At 37.9% G+C, this 18853-nt stretch overlaps 1 protein-coding gene across 2 annotated transcripts in view; it reads right to left on the bottom strand.

Annotated features, from left to right (window-relative positions):
• The window catches only part of MSH3 (mutS homolog 3), a 183549-nt gene that overhangs the window by 143430 nt on the left and 21266 nt on the right, over positions 1-18853 (bottom strand). For both annotated transcript variants that reach the window (XM_036847244.1, XM_036847245.1), the window contains exon 8: positions 11606-11772. In XM_036847244.1, coding sequence (XP_036703139.1) covers positions 11606-11772 — 167 coding nt within the window. The remainder of the gene's footprint in view (positions 1-11605; positions 11773-18853) is intronic.

Genomic DNA, 18853 nt, shown 5'->3' with positions numbered 1-18853 from the left:
GGTTGAGAATCTGTCTGCCAATGCAGGGGACACGGGTTCGAGCCCTGGTCTGGGAAGATCCCACATGCCGCAGAGCAACTAGGCCCGTGAGCCACAACTACTGAGCCTGCGCGTCTGGAGCCCGTGCTCCGCAACAAGAGAGGCCGCGATAGTGAGAGGCCCGCGCACCGCGATGAAGAGTGGCCCCCACTTGCCGCAACTAGAGGAAGCCCTCACACAGAAACGAAGACCCAACACAGCCAAAAAATAATAATAATAAATAAATAATAATTAAAGAAAAAAAAAGATTTAATACATAAAAAGGGATGTAACAGTTATATGTTGAAATGATATTTTGGATATACTGAATTAAATAAAGTATATTATTAAAATTAATTGCACCTGTTTCTTTTTACTTTTTAATGTGGCTACCAAAAATTTTAAATTACATATGTGATTCACATTACATTTCTACTGAGCAGTGTTGTTCTGCACAGAATTATCCTCTCCCTCTCATGTACTCTTAGTATTTAGTTTGCTTTCCTATCACACACACTATATAATCTACTTTGTACTGCAGCGATTTGTATATGTGCTGGCTTTCCAAGTAGACTGGTAGCCTGTAATGGGCAAAGGTCATGGATCTTCTAATCTCAAGAAGATCCAGGGTAACTGTACAATAACTGTTTGTGAAGCTGAATGGAAAGGGGAACATTATTTAGCTAATGTGTTTTGTATACCTTACCTGATTTATTGTTAACAGGAATGACCAGAAGTCAATCTGTCTTTGAAGCAACTTTTTCTTGGGTTAAATACATGATTAGGATGTACAGCAAATGGCAAAACAAAGTTTCATAAAACAATACTTAGCTTATTACATACAACGCACCCATCTATCTTTGACTCTACACTATTGTATTTCTTTTTTTTAAGTGGTAATTGCAACCCATAAGATTGTTTTCATAGTCCACTGATGACTTGCGACCACAACTCAAAAAGCACTGCCTTGATGGGTGGGTCAGATGCAGGCCTCCCTGGCTGGACACAAACCATCTTAAAGATGTCATGTAGGGCTTCCCTGGTGGCACAGTGGTTGAGAGTCTGCCTGCCAATGCAGGGGACGCGGGTTCGAGCCCTGGTCCGGGAAGATCCCACATGCCACGGAGCAACTGGGCCCGTGAGCCACAACTACTGAGCCTGCGCGTCTGGAGCCTGTGCCCCACAACGAGAGGCCATGATAGTGAGAGGCCCGCGCACCGCGATGAAGAGTGGCCCCCGCTTGCCGCAACTAGAGAAAGCCCTTGCACAGAAACGAAGACCCAACACAGCTAAAAATAAATAAATAAATAATAAAAATAAAGGAATTCCTTTAAAAAAGAAAAAAGAAAAAAAAAAGATGTCATGTGATTCTCAGCACTCCCCTGATCTCAGTGGCCCCACCAGGTAAGGACTAACCCTGTGGTGTGGTCATGGTCCAACATGGCCATCAGGGAGGACACAGAGATCCACTCATCATGAATTCTTTTCTCCACCAGCCTTCCTGTTAGGGCTGGGGGCAATTTAGTACACAATCTAGTACAGTGTGTTCAGGGCCCATGTCCACTCCCATGAGATGGAGAGCCCAGCTCAGCATGGCCAAGAGGGTTGATCAGAGCTGAAGGTACAAAGTAACAGAAAGAGCTCATGATGGTGCTGAGGGAAAGAGTCCTAAGAACTTGTCAGAGTTTTCTGAGCTGCTGTTGTGTGAAGGGGCTCCCAAGCAAGCCTGGAGAAATGCCATCAACCTCCGCATTATGTATATTAAATCAAATTATATATTGAATCAAATACTAGACAGGTATTTTCTTTAAAAAGGTGAAGGGAGGAGGGGTAAGGAAGGGAAGAGGAAGAGGGAGGTAGGGAAGAAAAATGGTAGAGGGAAAAGGCAAGCCAGGACTTCACAGACTTTTATTGCTCTAGGGATGAAGACTTAGGTTAGTGGTTAAAAAGAATCCACAAAAAGAGGATGGGAGGGAGAAGAACTTCCTGGCCTGAAAATAAGAGATAAGGGAATAATTTCAGAGTAACCAACAAAAATAATGGAAATTAGTAAGAAATCTCCTTTCAGCAGAAAGGTTTGACAGGAAGGAGTCACTGAAAAGACTAATGGATAAGTCTGCGACCACAAAGGCTCCGACATAAGCAAGCCTGGTGGGGAGGCGGGGTGCGCTTTGAACCAAGGTTTTGATTTAAGGTAGACAGTGAAAGGAAGCTTTGTTAGAAGGGAAGAAAGTGAAATGAATCTTTGAACTATGAAGAGGGAAAGGGAAGAAAAATAACTGAAGAGATCCTAAGGACAGATGGCTACCTTTTTTAAGAGTTCAATTAAGGAGATTTTTGTACTTCATATTGCTATTAGGTTATATCTTAATAATGGCAGGAGGTGGACTTATCAACATCAAATAGGAATGGAGATCTAGTGGGCTTTGCCACTAATTACCTTGGTGATCATGTAACTTCAGAATAAAATGTTTTAGTTAATTAGGAGACTTTATGAAATTAAATCTCCAACCCCAAACGAACAGGTGATTTACAAAAATCAAGTAAAAGTAGTAAAACAATTCTACACATCTCACACAATTGCTTCCCAACTTTCTGTTCAAGTGGACTGGCCCCACCTTGGGAGTTCTCTGTAGTAATCATTCCTCCAGACTCCTCAAATTCTGTTTTTTCCTATTCGACTACTATCAATAAACCTATAACATGTACACCCCATTATTCTTTTAAAATAGAGATATTCCTGAGGAGTTACACTCAATGAAAATGCACAAAGACGCTCACTATTTAGATAAACCACACAGCAAACACTCTTGTAGAATATCTATTAATTTATTGTGTTTTAAAATCTGGATTTTCATATATATGAGTTAAAAGTGCTAGCCATTAAGGGCTTCCCTGGTGGCACAGTGGTTAAGAATCCGCCTGCCAATGCAGGGGACACGGGTTCGAGCCCTGGTCCAGGAAGATCCCACATGCCGCAGAGCAACTAAGCCCCTGCGCCACAACTACTGAGCCTGTGCTCTAGAGCCTGAGAGCCACAACTACCGAAGCCCGCGCGCCTAGAGCCCGTGCTCAGCAACAAGAGAAGCCACAGCAATGAGACGCTCACGCACTGCAATGAAGAGTAGTCTCCACTCGCTGCAACTAGAGAAAGCCCGCGTGCAGCAACAAAGACCCAACGCAGCCAAAAATAAATAAATAAATTGTTTTTAAAAGTGCTACCCATTAAAAGTCTAGCTAGAGATGTAAAAACTATCTGCACCAAGAAAACTACTGAAAATACAATGGCATTTCTACCAGAGAAGAAATTAATATAATTTTTTAAAGGAAATCAATATAAAACAGATTTTTAATATATTAAGACTTCCTCTTTAAATGTTTGCCTTGAGACACATTTTCCTACTGTGTATTAGATTTATTTCTGCTACTTAATCCACTACCATATCTACTACCACAATCAATATTCTAATTTTGAATTTTCTAAATAGTGAAGTGAAATTATTATATAATAAACATAATGAAATAGAATGAAAAAGGAGCCAACTTTACATTTTATCTTCTACTCTAGAAACAAGGAATAAAGAAAATAAGAAAAACAGAATAGAAAGAGAAAAAAACAAAAAAAGATTTCCTATGAGCATCACAGTAGAAAAAGTTTCAAGTGCCAGAGATGAGGTTGGAACTTTGCTGTCAAATGACAGGAAATTAATATGGTCTTCCCAAAATGAGTTGGCTATCCTCATACCATTTAAATACACATTTACCATCATATATCCTGTACGAATTTCCAGCTACTACAACAATCCCTTCACGTTTATAAAACCCAATTCATTTTTCCTAAGAGAAACAAACAGGAAATATTCATTATTCTCCTTATTCTAAAAGTTACTTGTTTAGTCATTCACTCATCAAGCATTTATTAAGTACCTACTATATTCAAGCTACTATAATAGGTCCTGGGGACACAAAAGATTATTATGACACAGTTTCTGCCATGAGCCATCCCTTCTCGGTCTTTTTCTGAGGAGAATCTTAATCCAACTCCTCCTTAATATTGCTCTCTCTCCACTGTTGATTCTCCAACCTTGATTCTCTTTCAGTTCCACTTTATACAATCTTTCTCTCCAAACCCCACCTCTGTCCTGCCTTAGGCTGCTACACTCACCCTGGCAGGGCAGCCAACCAAACTAGTTTCTGTTCCCTGAGAAAGCCACGCTCTCTCAAACCCCCATCAGCCTGGCTGTCATTCTTGAGTCTCAGTTCTGGCATACTCTTCTGGGAAGCCTCGCTTAACTGCGTAGACAAAGCTTGGTGTTCTTATGCTACCAGTGACTCTATAAGACCATAACATTTGGCACTTTCGTTATAACTGTTCGTTTCCATGACTACCAGCCCTGTAGACTGTAAGAATCTGGAAGGTAGGGACCTTACTCATTTTTGTATCTTCACCATCTAGTAATAAGCTTGGCACACAATAAATATTTTTAAGAATGAATGAATGAATGAATGGATGGATGAATAATAATGTGCAAATCAGAGGATGGATCAAAAGGTGAGAATCCACTGCAAACATCTATCAATACAAATATTTCTTAGGGATAAGAAAAGAATAATCAATCAGAATTTACTGCCAGCTATCTAAATTAATAAAATAAACTTGAAAGCATAATAAAATACCTCAATTAGAAAGGTCAACTACTATAAAAAATGGAGAAGAGCCCAACTCCAGGGAGCTTAAATGCCCTTTCTGGACCTCAAATACATCACCTGTATTTCTCTTAAACTCTGGTTTGGATTTTTTTTCATTCAAGCAATGGTCCCATTTATACTGGATTTAGCTCAAACACTCATACAGAACCTAAATGACAAGAAGCAGATAAACACGACATACACTGCCCCTAAAGTGTGCTCCAGCATGTTTCCCCTACCTCAGTCATTCCCCCTCCACCTTCAAGAATGTTCCCACATCTGCAAGTACATCACTACTACAACTCAGCAGTTTTTGGTAAACCAACCCACTGTTTTTTCAACTCAAATACCAACTTAAGAATCTTCCTATGCCGTAAAAACTTATGAAATCACAGGTTTGATTCACTAATTATACATTTTTAATATACCTTAAATAAATATTTAACTATGAAAGTAAAAAATATTTATTTGTGAACTGCTTGGAATTCTATCAAGTACGTAAACCAAGTGTGACTCGGCTCCACCAGTGGTGGCCAGTGCCCAGAGCCACCCACTCCCAACCTTCCCTGTTCCAGGGCCACTCCTCTTCTGATCTAAGACTCTACGCCTGATTTATGCCCTTCTCCAGGCTCTCTGAATTCACTCGGTTTTGAGTTTCCTTCAATTCCTTTCGAATTTTAACTTAAATACTTAATTTTTTTTTTTGGTAATAAGCAATAAAGGAGAAACTTTATAAAAAGCTAATATGACTTAATCCTCGTGACAGCACTCTGATGGAGGACTGGTAAAACTTCACTACGGTTATTTTTTATCTGCTCCGATTGTTAATTCACCAAAGAATGGAAGAAGGACTTTCCCCATTGGTTGTGCTTTTAAAAATATTCTAACATGCTTAAACTTTAGGTGATACCAAAACAAATTTTAAACTGTTTTAAATTATAAAAAGTTTGAAAACGGAGTTTTCTTTTTCCCTGAGTCAGATTCACCCCACGTACAAAACTACAGTAAAGATTTGCACATTGGATTATCAACATAATCCAAGTACTTTTAAAATTTTATTTTAATTAAATTAAAGTAATATCAAGGAAGCAAAGTTCATTCATACTCAGAACAATCTCTAAAATAAGATCTTGATTAGAAGCACTTCTGCTCTGGGAAAGAGGAGTAAACACACTTCTCCCTCTTTCTCCTGCTGAGTACAACTCCCTGGGCATTATACATAAAACAAATAGAAGACACTCTGAAAGGCAGACAGAAAGCAGACCAGCAGGGAACTCGAGACCTGAGGAGTGACACAGAGGTGAGTCCCCTGAGTTTACTTTTGCCACATATATCCCAGCCTTGGAGGTGAAGAAGCTGACAATCGGGAAAGGCCAACAGGAGCAGGCAAAAAAGCTCCAACAATCCTGCTCTCCCCAAACACCCAGGAAAGGTGCAGCCAAGCAAGACAGAAAACTCTTAGACAATAACCACTCTACTCCAGTCAAACACCACAGAAAAAAAATGTGGTCCAACTCCACCCGTGCTAGCAAAGGCCAAGGGGGGAACCTAGACTTCCTTTCTCACCAGACTGATAAATGGTATCAACTGGTCACAGTTAGTTTTTAGCCAAGTATAATTTTCTAAATGTCATGCAGCTTCAGAAAATTTTAAGAGTTAATATTGTAAAAAATTAACACACACCACTGACCATATCATTTGCAACAGACGGACTACAACTACATATCCCCACCTTGTCCTGGTTCTCTACCTGGCTCTTTATCCCCTCCCTTTATGCTTCTTTCTATCCTTCTTCCTCCGACTCCCAACTACTGACATTCTCCAAACTCTTTGATCTTATCCTTTTCTCTGTACACTTTTTTCTTTTATGGGAACTGTTTATTTTTTTTATCTCAACGTTCGCACTAGGCCTCTTCTCTTTTATCATGCCATTCTTTGCCCAGAGACCCGACTGCCTTCCATTAGGAGTCCACACCCCTTTGCTGGATTTTAAGGTCCTTGACTCTCTCTTCCCCCAACTCTCAACATGAAAGTTCTCCTCCAATCAGAAAAGTCTCCCCACTGTCTTCACACCTCCTCTAATATTTCCAGCCTGTGGGCCTCAGAGTTCATGTCGTTTCCACATACACAACATACCGTCCTCCCTCCCCACTACCAATTCAAAGCCCCCTGTCCTGCAAATGCCCCCATGCCAGCCAACCTCCTCCAACAGGCCTTCCTTGGTTATGTCAGGGCCCAGAAAGCTCTCCCTCTCTGTACTCAAAGTTGACCATCATCTGCTCTGTTCATCTGACTTGCCTCAGAAATCAGTTTCTTTGAGAACTAGTAAATATTAATTAATATTTGTTTATTGTTTTCTATACCTTTCCTCTTGACCAGTTTTATAAACGTATAACATCTCTAAGCTAAAGTGATCTTAACGGCAGTTAATACAGCGCTTAAAACCATTACTTTCCCTTTGTTTCTCTCTATAGAGAGAATGTAAGAATGTATACATTCTTACAACAAATGGAAAAGATAACAATTAATATAGTAAGACTAATTTCCTAAGAACCAAACTGAAATCTATAAACACACTTTACATAAATGATCTATAAAATTTTACATAAATTATCTATAAAAGATAATTCACTGAAGAAAAATTGATAGTTTATCATTATTGAGAAAGAATAACTTTAGCTTAGTACTATCTTTGACTAATAGTTATTCACTCTAAATTATCATACAATACAAATTAATTCTGTACCTAGACATATAAAAATAAAAGTGAAGCTTTTCGTGGTCTTTAAATTGTTGTCCATGGTATATGAAATGCTTTGGAGACCTCTTGTGGTCAAAGTTAAAAAATACAAAACAAAACAAAAAACCTAATACGTACTTAAAATGGATATTCTGTAATTCCAAGGCATTCTGCCTTTTCTCACAAAGCTTTATTATGTCTTCACTATTAATAAAATATCAACCACTAAGTGACAAAAACTGCTGGTTTTAACTTCAGGTTTATAGTGGAAGAAAAAAAAGGAATTCTAAATCTGAGACTCAAGAACCTACCCATCACTATTTAAAACAAAGAAGAAGATACCACCAGAAACAGAAAACAAACTTTTCTCCTTGAAAATTCAATGCTATGTTATTTACTGGTAGTAAATATGGAACAGAGTTTTGGCAAGCTCTGTTCTTCCTACCCTAATTAAAAGCATTCCCGATCCCCGTTGTTAACGTTTTTTTTCTTTTTTTTTAAAATAAGGCTAGGAATTGTATCTCAGGTTGATAAAGGCTAAATTTTATGGATGTTAAAGTGGACCCACTAGCATTTAGGGAGAAATTAAGGTAGGACCACACTTCACACAGTAAAGCAAAAAGCAAAATAAAAAGTGAACTAGAAGTTGAATGTAAAAATTTTTTTAAAATAATAAATCGACTAAAATAAAATATAATTAATTATGTAAGTGTTTTCAGAATAAGGAGAGATATTTCTAAGCATAAAAATAATGGAATGCTACCATTAAGTTTGGAGGACTTAATTGGTCCAGGCAGTACACTAAAAATACAGAGAAATAGTGAATTAATATATAATCAAAAATGTTTTTTCAAGAGAGTCAAAAAAAAAAAAAAAGGAAATCCCCAAGGGCCAAAAACCATATGAAAATCATAGCTGTGGATGGGAGATGACACCATAAAGGGCCATGAACAGAGAGTAGAATATGACGGTCCAACATACTTCTAGTAGGAGGTCCAGTGGAGCAGAGGGGAGAGTCAGTATTCAAAGAGATAATGGCTGATGGGAATAACAGAAAGAACAGCTTCCATCTATAGAGAGCTTTCTATGCTAGGTATTGTTTCAAGCACTTTGCCTTTATTTTAACTTATTTAATCCTCACAGCAATCCTATGAGGTAAACACTCTTACTTTCTCTATTTTACAGAAAAGGAAACTGAAGGACAACACAATTGAGTAATTCAACCAAAGTCACTAAGAGGAAAGCCAATTTTCGAACCCAAACCCTATGTCACAAGAGCCACACTGCTTGACCGTTTGATTTTTGAACCTCTACTGCTCCATTCTATACCTAGATGTAGATCAGCTTTAGACTACACAGAAATGTGGATTAATTGTTGACTGCTTAGTCCATTATGTGAATAAAATAAAAAATTACATGTGGTTAGTAAACACAGGAAAAATTACATACTCCCAATGCTAACCAGAAAAATACAAATTAAAACAAGACAAAGGCAGTCATCAAATTTGGTAAAACCCACATGACACCCAAACTATCTTTCGTATGCCAAATGGCTTTTGAATCTCATTTGATGAGTAAACATTTAGGAATATCCCCAGGTGATGCTGCCTGCCAGCCAAAAAATTCCACTTTGGCAAAGTCTTTGTGGAATGTTTTAATGTTTTATTGAATTTTGCCTTTATTGTTTTATAAAAATAAGTGCTTTGTGACCATCTAGAGTGGTGGGATAGGGAGGGTGGGAGGGAGACGCAAGAGGGAGGAGATATGGGGATATATGTATATATATAGCTGATTCACTTTGTTATACAGCAGAAACTAACACAACAATGTAAAGCAATTATACTCCAATAAAGATGTTAAAAAAAAGAGAAGACTTTCTAGTTAGAATGCTGTGATTATACTGTAGCTAAAATTGAATATATCCAATTCTCTGACAATGAATAATAATCATAGTATGAGATATGATAATAGTCTCAAATATTTTGTCTAGTTAAAACAGTGTTTGCCACCAAAATGGGATAGATAATCTATGCCAAATGAAGAATTTCCACTTGTCTAAATTAATTTATACATTTGTCTGTTGGGCATTATATCTTGTGTGATAGATTTCTAAATGATGTGCTGTTTCAAAATCTTAATGTGGTCTTCATTTCTAGCTGTTGTTCAGTAGTACTGGTTTGAATCATAGTATTCTACTAAAAATAAATCATAAATTGTGAAAATAAATAAATAAAAGCTAAAAAAAATAAGTGGAAATCAGAAAAATGAGAGTGTTGATTCAACTGATCAACTTTAATCTCAATTACATCTAATTTAATCAAATACACACTCAGGTATGAAGGAAAATTAACAAAATCAAAGATATAAAATATGGGAAATATAGTTTTAGAAGACTATCTTTAAAATCTTTAGAGATTTTATTAACTTTTTTAGCCCTCCAAAGGCAGCATCCCTTATCAGTCTACTTGTCTGACTTTTAATTATCCAAGTTTGAACACTGTCAGAAAAGGATTAAGAACAAAATAAGGGGAACTCATGCAGAATTTTTCATCTATCCAATTGGCAGAAATTATTTCAATGATCACTTCCCATACTAGCAAGGGCTCAAACAACCTGCCTATACTATAGTGGTAGAAGTATAAATTAATATTACCAATTCTAGCAAGCAATCAAGAGTTTTCTAAATGTTTATACTCTCTAACCAATTAATTCCACTTTTAGGAATTTAGCTTAAGGAAATAATCAGAAAGGCACACAAATATTTCTATGCATGGATATTCATCATAGCAATATTTGTAATACTGAAAAAATGAATACAATCTAACAAAAGGGGAACAGATAAATTACTGTATGATCCACTTATATGACTGAATGTTATGTAGTCATCTTGTCTTCATAAATACTCCTGCAACATTGGCAGATGCAATGATGTTCTCTAGAATTTGCTTCAGATAAATAATCCAGGGAGGGAGAGAATAGAGTTATAGATGAAATGAGATTGGCTGGTTGAGAAATATTGAAGCTGGTTGATGGATTCACGGCTTTCACTAAACTATTCAGTATAATTTCATATACGTTTGAAATTTTCCATAATAAAGTAAAAAAATACATGGGGAATTTTTAAAAAACACAGAATACAAAACTGATTTTGCAACATGAATCAAAGTTTATAAACAAAAAATGATGATACATGTACACAGAAATAATACACCAAGATGTTTAACAGTAGTTATCTCTGAGTTATATATAGCTTGTGATTTTAATGGGTTTTTTTTTAACTCTCAACTTTCCCTAAATGAACACGGATTAGTGTTACAATCAGCAAAACATATTTTGAAAGCTACTTTGAAAGAATTTCAAGTCAGATGAAAAAGGAACATTCAACTCGAAGAACAAAGAAACATACAGAACTTCACTGAATCAATTAGTTTGATTTTCCAACTGATTTGTCAACCTATTAAATATAAATCTTCGTGGGCTCTCCGGCCTAGTCTAAAGTCCAAATTCCTCAATATATAAAGTCCTCTTCACCCGAGCCCCAGCCCACCTTTTCAGTCTCTTCTCCCACCAAACTTCTTGGGTAACAGTACAGGCACCTTCATGTCTGTCACGCAATACATCATGTTTTGGGAATCCAGTTAGGTCTCTACACAACCGCCTCTCCCATTGGATTATAAACTCTGCCAGACACATATCACAAGCACATCTTCTCCCTCCATACGCCATGGTGCCTAGCACACTGCCTCATAAATAAGAGGAGTGACCATAGATCTAGTAAATTTAACTAGTGGACTCAGCCACAAATTGAAACTTGCAGCACAAATAAGGCATTTCCAAAATTATATAAACTTTCTAAGAAATGATTATTTGCAGAAACTGAAGATTAATTACCAAATAATATCATTTAATAATATCATAAACCCATTAATTATCAAATAATTTCATTAAATATCATAACCCCCTTTAAAACGAGCAACTTCTAAAAGCCTTCATTACGGTGACATTAAGGGTCATTTTGGTTTTCTTTTTCGGAATTTCCACTACTACTGATGAAATATTTTTATAAAGAAAAATCATTTTTAACAACTTTATTATCAGTTTGGGAATCAGATCTAAGTTTCAGAATCAACATGACTTTCCAGCAATGTGCCAACTCACCTAACAGCTGTGGCCTTGTGGATGAGCATCTCTGTTTGCTCTGACAAGTCTGATGGAAGCAGAAGCTCCACTGGCTGCAGGCACAATATCCGAGTTTCTAGCTCTGTACGGGAAGCAGAGTCCTGGAAACTGTCGAACACAACCTCACCTGTGGCGGGCTGCACTCCCTAAAAACAAAAATATAATGGCACAGAAAATATATATATTTTCCCCATTATAACTATGACACAGCATTAATAAACGTGGAAATAGTAAAGACGACACTCACAAGTATGTACTTGCATTTCTAAAATGTTTGAAAACCTGTCTGCTTTCCAAGACTCTTAAACAAGAAGTCAGACTCACCAATCTAAACTATGATAGATGGGATTTTAGAGAGACACCCTGAGTCCAAATAAGTCCTGGATCTAACACACCGGACTGAGTGACTGTGACAAGTCACCAAACCCTCCTGGGCCTCAGGGTCCTTGTCTGTAACTAGGGATAAACCAGCCTACTTCCCTCATAGAGTTATAGTAAGGGTCAAATCAGAAACCAAATGAACACCTTCTAAGCTATAAAGTACTGTACAAATAGTGGCTACCATTACTGAGAGTAAGAAGTGATATGTTTCTAGAAACCTGGCCACCAGAGTAGGAGTAAGGTACTATTTCATTATATAAAATTAATAAATAAAAAATATAGGGGGGATGGGAATGTCTGTCCGGAAGGCGAGGTCTGGGTGGCTCACCACAGCATCTACTACACAGCTTTTCTTTCTGGCATGTTAATTTGTTTATTGGAGTCACATTCTTTTGTATTTTTTAATTAAAAAGATTTTCTTTTGGCTGCATTGGGTCTCCGCTGCTGCGCACGGGCTTTCTCTAGTTGCAAAAGCCTTCTTGGAAACTGACATGTTATCACTTTGGGACCGCTGGCCAGCTGCTCCTGACTTGGCCACATGAAGGCTCAGACTGTCCCAGTCTCTGAACTGAAGAGAACTAACACTATTAGCATATCTCTCACTACCATGAATGCAAGGTATTTCAATGAAGAGTATCAGGAGGACATCTACAAATCCCAGACTGGCATGTGCAAGTTCTGAGGAATGGTGGAATAATCCAATGTATCTGGGTGACCTTTGGAGACAGCTGAGACAGAGTTACAACAGGCCAGTGGCTGACACCCAACTCATAGCCCATCTTCTCCAGCTGTGTGATTGAGAGGGTACTGGTGCTCCGGCAGGCTGTCAGGCCTGAGCCTCTGAGGTGGGAGAGCCGAATTCAGGACACTGGTCCACCAGAGACCTCCCAGCGCCATGTAATATCAATCGGTGAGAGCTCTCCCAGCAGCGCCATGTAATATCAATCGGTGAGAGCTCTCCCAGAGATCTCCATCTCAACGCTAAGACCCAGCTCCACTCAACGACCAGCAAGCTCCAATGCTGGGCACCCCATGCCAAACAACTAGCAAGACAAGAACACAACCCCACCCATTAGCAGAGAGGCTGCCTAAACTCATACTAAGTTCACAGACACCCCAAAACACACCACCAGATGCAGTTCTGCCCACCAGAACACAGGCACCAGTCCCCTCCACCAGGAAGCCTACACAATCCACTCAACCAACCTTACCCACTGGGGGCAGACACCAAAAACAACGGGAACTACGAACCTGCAGCCTGGGAAAAGGACACCCCAAACACAGTAAGTTAAACAAAATGAGAAGACAGAGAAATACACAGCAGGTGAAGGAGCAAGGTAAAAACCCACCAGACCAAACAAATGAAAAGGAAATACGGAGTCTACCTGAAAAAGAATTCAGAGAAATGATAGTAAAGATGATCCACAATCTTGGAAATAGAATGAGGAAAATAAAAGAAACGTTTAACAAGGACCTAGAAGAACTAAACAGCAAACAAACAATGATGAACAACACAATAAATGAAATTTAAAATTCTCTAGAAGGAATCAATAACAGAATAACTCAGGCAGAAGAACAGGTAAGTGACCTGGAAGACAAAATAGTGGAAATAACTATGGCAGAGCAGAATAAAGAAAAAAAGAATGAAAAGAACTGAGGACAGTCTCAGAGACCTCTGGGACAACATTAAATGCACCAAAATTTGAATTATAGGGGTCCCACAAGAAGAAGAGAAAAAGAAATGGACTAAGAAAATATTTGAAGAGATTATAGTTGAAAACTTCCTTAATATGGGAAAGGAAATAGTCAATCAAGTCCAGGAAGCGCAGAGAGTCCCATACAGGAGAAATCCAAAGAGAAACACTCCAAGACACATATTTTTTTTTTAAATTTTTTATTTATTTATTTATGGCTGTGTTGGATCTTCCTTTCTCTGCGAGGGCTTTCTCTAGTTGTGGCAAGCGGGGGCCACTCTTCATCGCGGTGCGCGGGCCTCTCACTATCGCGGCCTCTCTCTCTGCGGAGCACAGGGTCCAGACGCGCAGGCTCAGTAATTGTGGCTCACGGGCCCATTCGCTCCGCGGCATGCGGGATCCTCCCGGACCAGGGCTCGAACCCGTGTCCCCTGCATTGGCAGGCAGATTCTCAACCACTGCGCCACCAGGGAAGCCCCCCCAAGACACATATTAATCAAACTATCAAAAATTAAATACAAAGAAAAAATATTAAAAGCAGCAAGGGAAAAGCAACAAATAACATACAAGGGAATCCCCATAAGGTTAACAGTTGATCTTTCAGCAGAAACGCAGTAAGCCAGAAGGGAGTGTCAGGACATATTTAAACTGATGAAAAGGAAAAAGATTACTCTACCCAGTAGGGATCTCATTCAGGTTCCACAGAGAAACTAAAACCTTTACAGACAAGCAAAAGCTAAGAAAATTCAGCACTACCAAACCCGCTTTACAACAAATGCTAAAGGAACTTCTCTAGTCAGGAAACGCAAGAGACGGAAAAGACTTACAATAACAAACCCAAAACAATTAAGAAAATGGTAATAGGAACATACATTATCGATAATTACCTTAAATGTAAATGGATTAAATGCTCCAACCAAAAGATACAGACTGGCTGAATGGATACAAAAACAAGACCTGTACATATGCTGTCTACAGGAGACCCACTTCAGACCTAGGGACATATACAGACTGAAAGTGAGGGGATGGAAAAAGATATTCCATGCAAATGGAAATCAAAAAAAAGCTGGAGTAGCAATTCTCATATCAGACATAACAGACTTTAAAATAAAGACTATTACAAGAGACAAAGAAGGACACTACATAATGATCAACGGATCAATCCAAGAAGAAGATATAACAATTGTAAATATTTATGCACCCAACATGGGAGCACCTCAATACATAAGGTGCCGTATATGCTAACAGTCATAAAAGGGGAAATCAACAGTAACACAATCATAGTACAGGACTTTAACACCCCACTTTCACCAATGGACAGATCATCCAAAATGAAAATAAATAAGGAAACACAAGCTTTAAATGATACATTAAACAAGATGGATTTAAATGATATTTACAGGACATTCCATCCAAAAACAACAGAATACACTTTCTTCTCAAGTGCTCATAGAACATTCTCCAGGATAGATCATATCTTGGGTCACAAATCAAGTCTTGGTAAATTTAAGAAAATTGAAATTGTATCAAGTATCTTTTCCGACCACAACACTATAAAACTAGATATCAATTACAGGAAAAAAACTGTAAAAAGTACAAACACATGGAGGCTAAAATATACGCTACTAAATAACCAAGTGATCACTCAACAAATCAAAGAGGAAATCAAAAAATACCTAGAAACAAATGACAATGAAAACACAACAACCCAAAACCTATGGGATGCAGCAAAAGCAGTTCTCAGAGGCAAGTTTATAGCAATACAATCCTACCTCAAGAAACAAGAAAAATCTCAAATAAAAAACCTAACCTTACACTTAAAGCAATTAGAGAAAGAAGAACAAAAAAACCCCCAAAGTTAGCAGAAGGAGAGAAATCATAAAGATCAGATCAGAAATAAATGAAAAAGAAATGAAGGAAATGATAGCAAAGATCAATAAAACTAAAACCTGGTTCTTTGAGAAGATAAACAAAATTGATAAACCATTAGCCAGACTCATCAAGAGAAAAAGGGAGAAGACTCAAATCAATAGAATTAGAAATGAAAAAGGAGAAGTACCCACTGACACTGCAGAAATACAAAAGATCATGAGAGATTACTACAAGCAACTCTATGCCAATAAAATGGACAACCTGGAAGAAATGGACAAATTCTTAGAAAAGCACAACCTTCCGACACTGAACCAGGAAGAAATAGAAAATATAAACAGACCAATCACAAGCACTGAAATTGAAACTGTGATTAAAAATCTTCCAACAAACAAAAGCCCAGGACAAGATGGCTTCACTGGCGAATTCTATCAAACATTTAGAGAATAGCTAACACCTATCATTCTGAAACTCTTCCAAAATAAAGCAGAGGGAGGAACACTCCCAAACTCATTCTACGAAGCCACCATCACCCTGATACCAAAGCCAGACAAAGATGTCACAAAAAAAGAAAACTACAGGCCATCTATCACTGATGAAGATAGATGCAAAAATCCTCAACAAAATACTAGCAAACAGAATCCAACAGCACATTAAAAGGATCATACACCCGGATCAAGTGGGGTTTATTCCAGGAATGCAAGGATTCTTCAGTATACACAAATCAATCAATGTGATAAACCATATTATCAAATTGAGGGAGAAAAACCATATGATCATCTCAACAGATGCAGAAAAAGCTTTCGACAAAATTCAACACCCACTTATGATAAAAACCTTTCAGAAAGTAGGCATAGAGGGAACTTACCCCAACATAATAAAGGCCATATGTGACAAACCCACAGCCAGCGTCGTTCTCAATGGTGAAAAACTGAAACCATTTCCTCTAAGATCAGGAACAAGACAAGGTTGCCCACTCTCACCACTATTATTCAACACAGTTTTGGAAGTTTTAGCCACAGCAATCCGAGACGAAAAACAAAAAAAGGAATCCAATTGGAAAAGAAGTAAAACTGTCACTGTTTTCAGATGACATGATACTATACATAGAGAATCCCAAAGATGCTACCAGAAAACTACTAGAGCTAATCAATGAATCTGGTAAAGTAGCAGGATACAAAATAATGCACAGAAATCTCTTGCATTCTTAGACACTAATGATGAAAAATCTGAAAGAGAAATTAAGGAAAGACTCCCATTTACCATTGCAACAACAACAACAAAAAATACCTAGGAATAAACCTATGTAAGGAGACAAAAAACCTGTATGCAGAAAACTATAAGACACTGATGAAAGATATTAAAGACGATACAAACAGATGGAGATATATATACCATGTTCCTGGATTGGAAGAATCAACATTGTGAAAATGACTCTACTACCCAAAGCAATCTACAGATTCAGTGCAATCCCTATCAAACTACCAAGGGCATTTTCCACAGAACTAGAACAAAAACGACCCCAAAAAGCCAAAGCAGTCTTGAGTAAGAAAAATGGAACTGGAGGAATCAGGCTCCTTGGCTTCAGACTACACTACAAAGCTACAGTAATCAAGACAGTATGGTACTGGCACAAAAACAGAAATACAGATCAATGGAACAAGATAGAAAGCCCAAAGATAAACCCACACACATATGGTTACCTTATTTTTGATAAAGCAGGCAAGAATATACAATGGAGAAAAGACAGCCTTTTCAATAAGTGGTGCTGGGAAAACTGGACAGCTACATGTAAAAGAATGAAATTAGAACACTCCCTAACACCATACACAAAAATAAACTCAAAATGGATTCAAGACCTAAATGTAAGGCCAGACACTATAAAACTCTTAGAGGAAAACATAGGCAGAACTCTCTATGACATAAATCACAGCAAGATCCTTTTTGATACACCTCCTAGAGAAATGGAAATAAAACCAAAAATAAACAAATGGGACTTAATGAAACTTAAAAGCTTTTTGCACAGCAAAGGAAACCATAAACAAAATGAAAAGACAACTCTCAGAATCGGAGAAAATATTTGCAAATGAAGAACTGACAAAGGATTAATCTCCAAAATATACAAGCAGCTCATGCAGCTCAATAACAAAAAAGCAAACAACCCAATCCAAAAATGGGCAGAAGACCTGAATAGACATTTCTCCAAAGATATACAGATTGCCAACAAACACACGAAAGGATGCTCAACATCATTAATCATTAGAGAAATGCAAATCAAAACTACAATGAGGTACCACCTCACACTGATCAGAAGGGCCTTCATCAAAAAGTCTACAAACAATAAATGCTGGAGAGGGTGTGGAGAAAAGGGAACCCTCCAACACTGTTGGTGGGAATGTAAATTGATACAGCCACTGTGGAGAACAGTATGGAGGTTCCTTAAAAAGCTAAAAATAGAACTACCATACAACCCAGCAACACCACTACTGGGCATATACCTGAGAAAACCATAATTCAAAAAGTCATGTACCACAATGTTCATTGCAGCACTATTTACAATAGCCAGGACATGGAAGCAACCTAAGTGTCCATCGATAGATGAATGGATAAAGAAGATGTGGCACATATATACAATGGAATATTACTCAGCCATAAAAAGAAATGAAATTGAGTTATTTGTAGTGAGGTGGATGGACCTAGAGTCTGTCATACAGAGTAAAGTAAGTCAGAAAGAGAAAAACAAATACTGTATGCTAACACATATATATGGAATCTAAAAAAAAAACATTTTGAAGAACTTAGGGGCAGGACTGGAATAAAGATGTAGACGTGGAGCGTGTACTTGAGGATATGGGGAGAGGGAGGGGTGGGATGGGACAAGGTGAGAGAGTGGCATGGACATATATACACTACCAAATGTAAAATAGATAGCTAGTGGATAGCAGCTACATAACACAGGGAGATCAGCTCGGTGCTTTGTGTTCACCTAGAGGGGTGGGATAGGGAGGGCGGGAGGGAGACACAAGAGGGAGGGGATATGTGTATACATATGGCTGATTCACTTTGTTATATAGCAGAAGCTAATGCACCATTGTAGAGCAATTATACTCCAATAAAGATGTTGAAGAAAAAAAAAGTATAATTTTTGCAAAAAAGAATCAAATATAACAAACTCTGAATAAACACTATGTACATAGTCTATCCAGGGAAATAACTATGATAACTAAAAGCCACCTCCATCACCCCAAGCCAATAATAGCCAAGGTAACCTGGAAAAGATCAT

This window comes from Balaenoptera musculus, chromosome 3, assembly GCF_009873245.2.
Source record: "Balaenoptera musculus isolate JJ_BM4_2016_0621 chromosome 3, mBalMus1.pri.v3, whole genome shotgun sequence".
Classification (NCBI taxonomy): Eukaryota; Metazoa; Chordata; class Mammalia; order Artiodactyla; family Balaenopteridae; genus Balaenoptera; species Balaenoptera musculus.
Note: the sequence above shows the minus strand (reverse complement) of the source record. Positions and strands in the feature narration are given on the sequence as shown.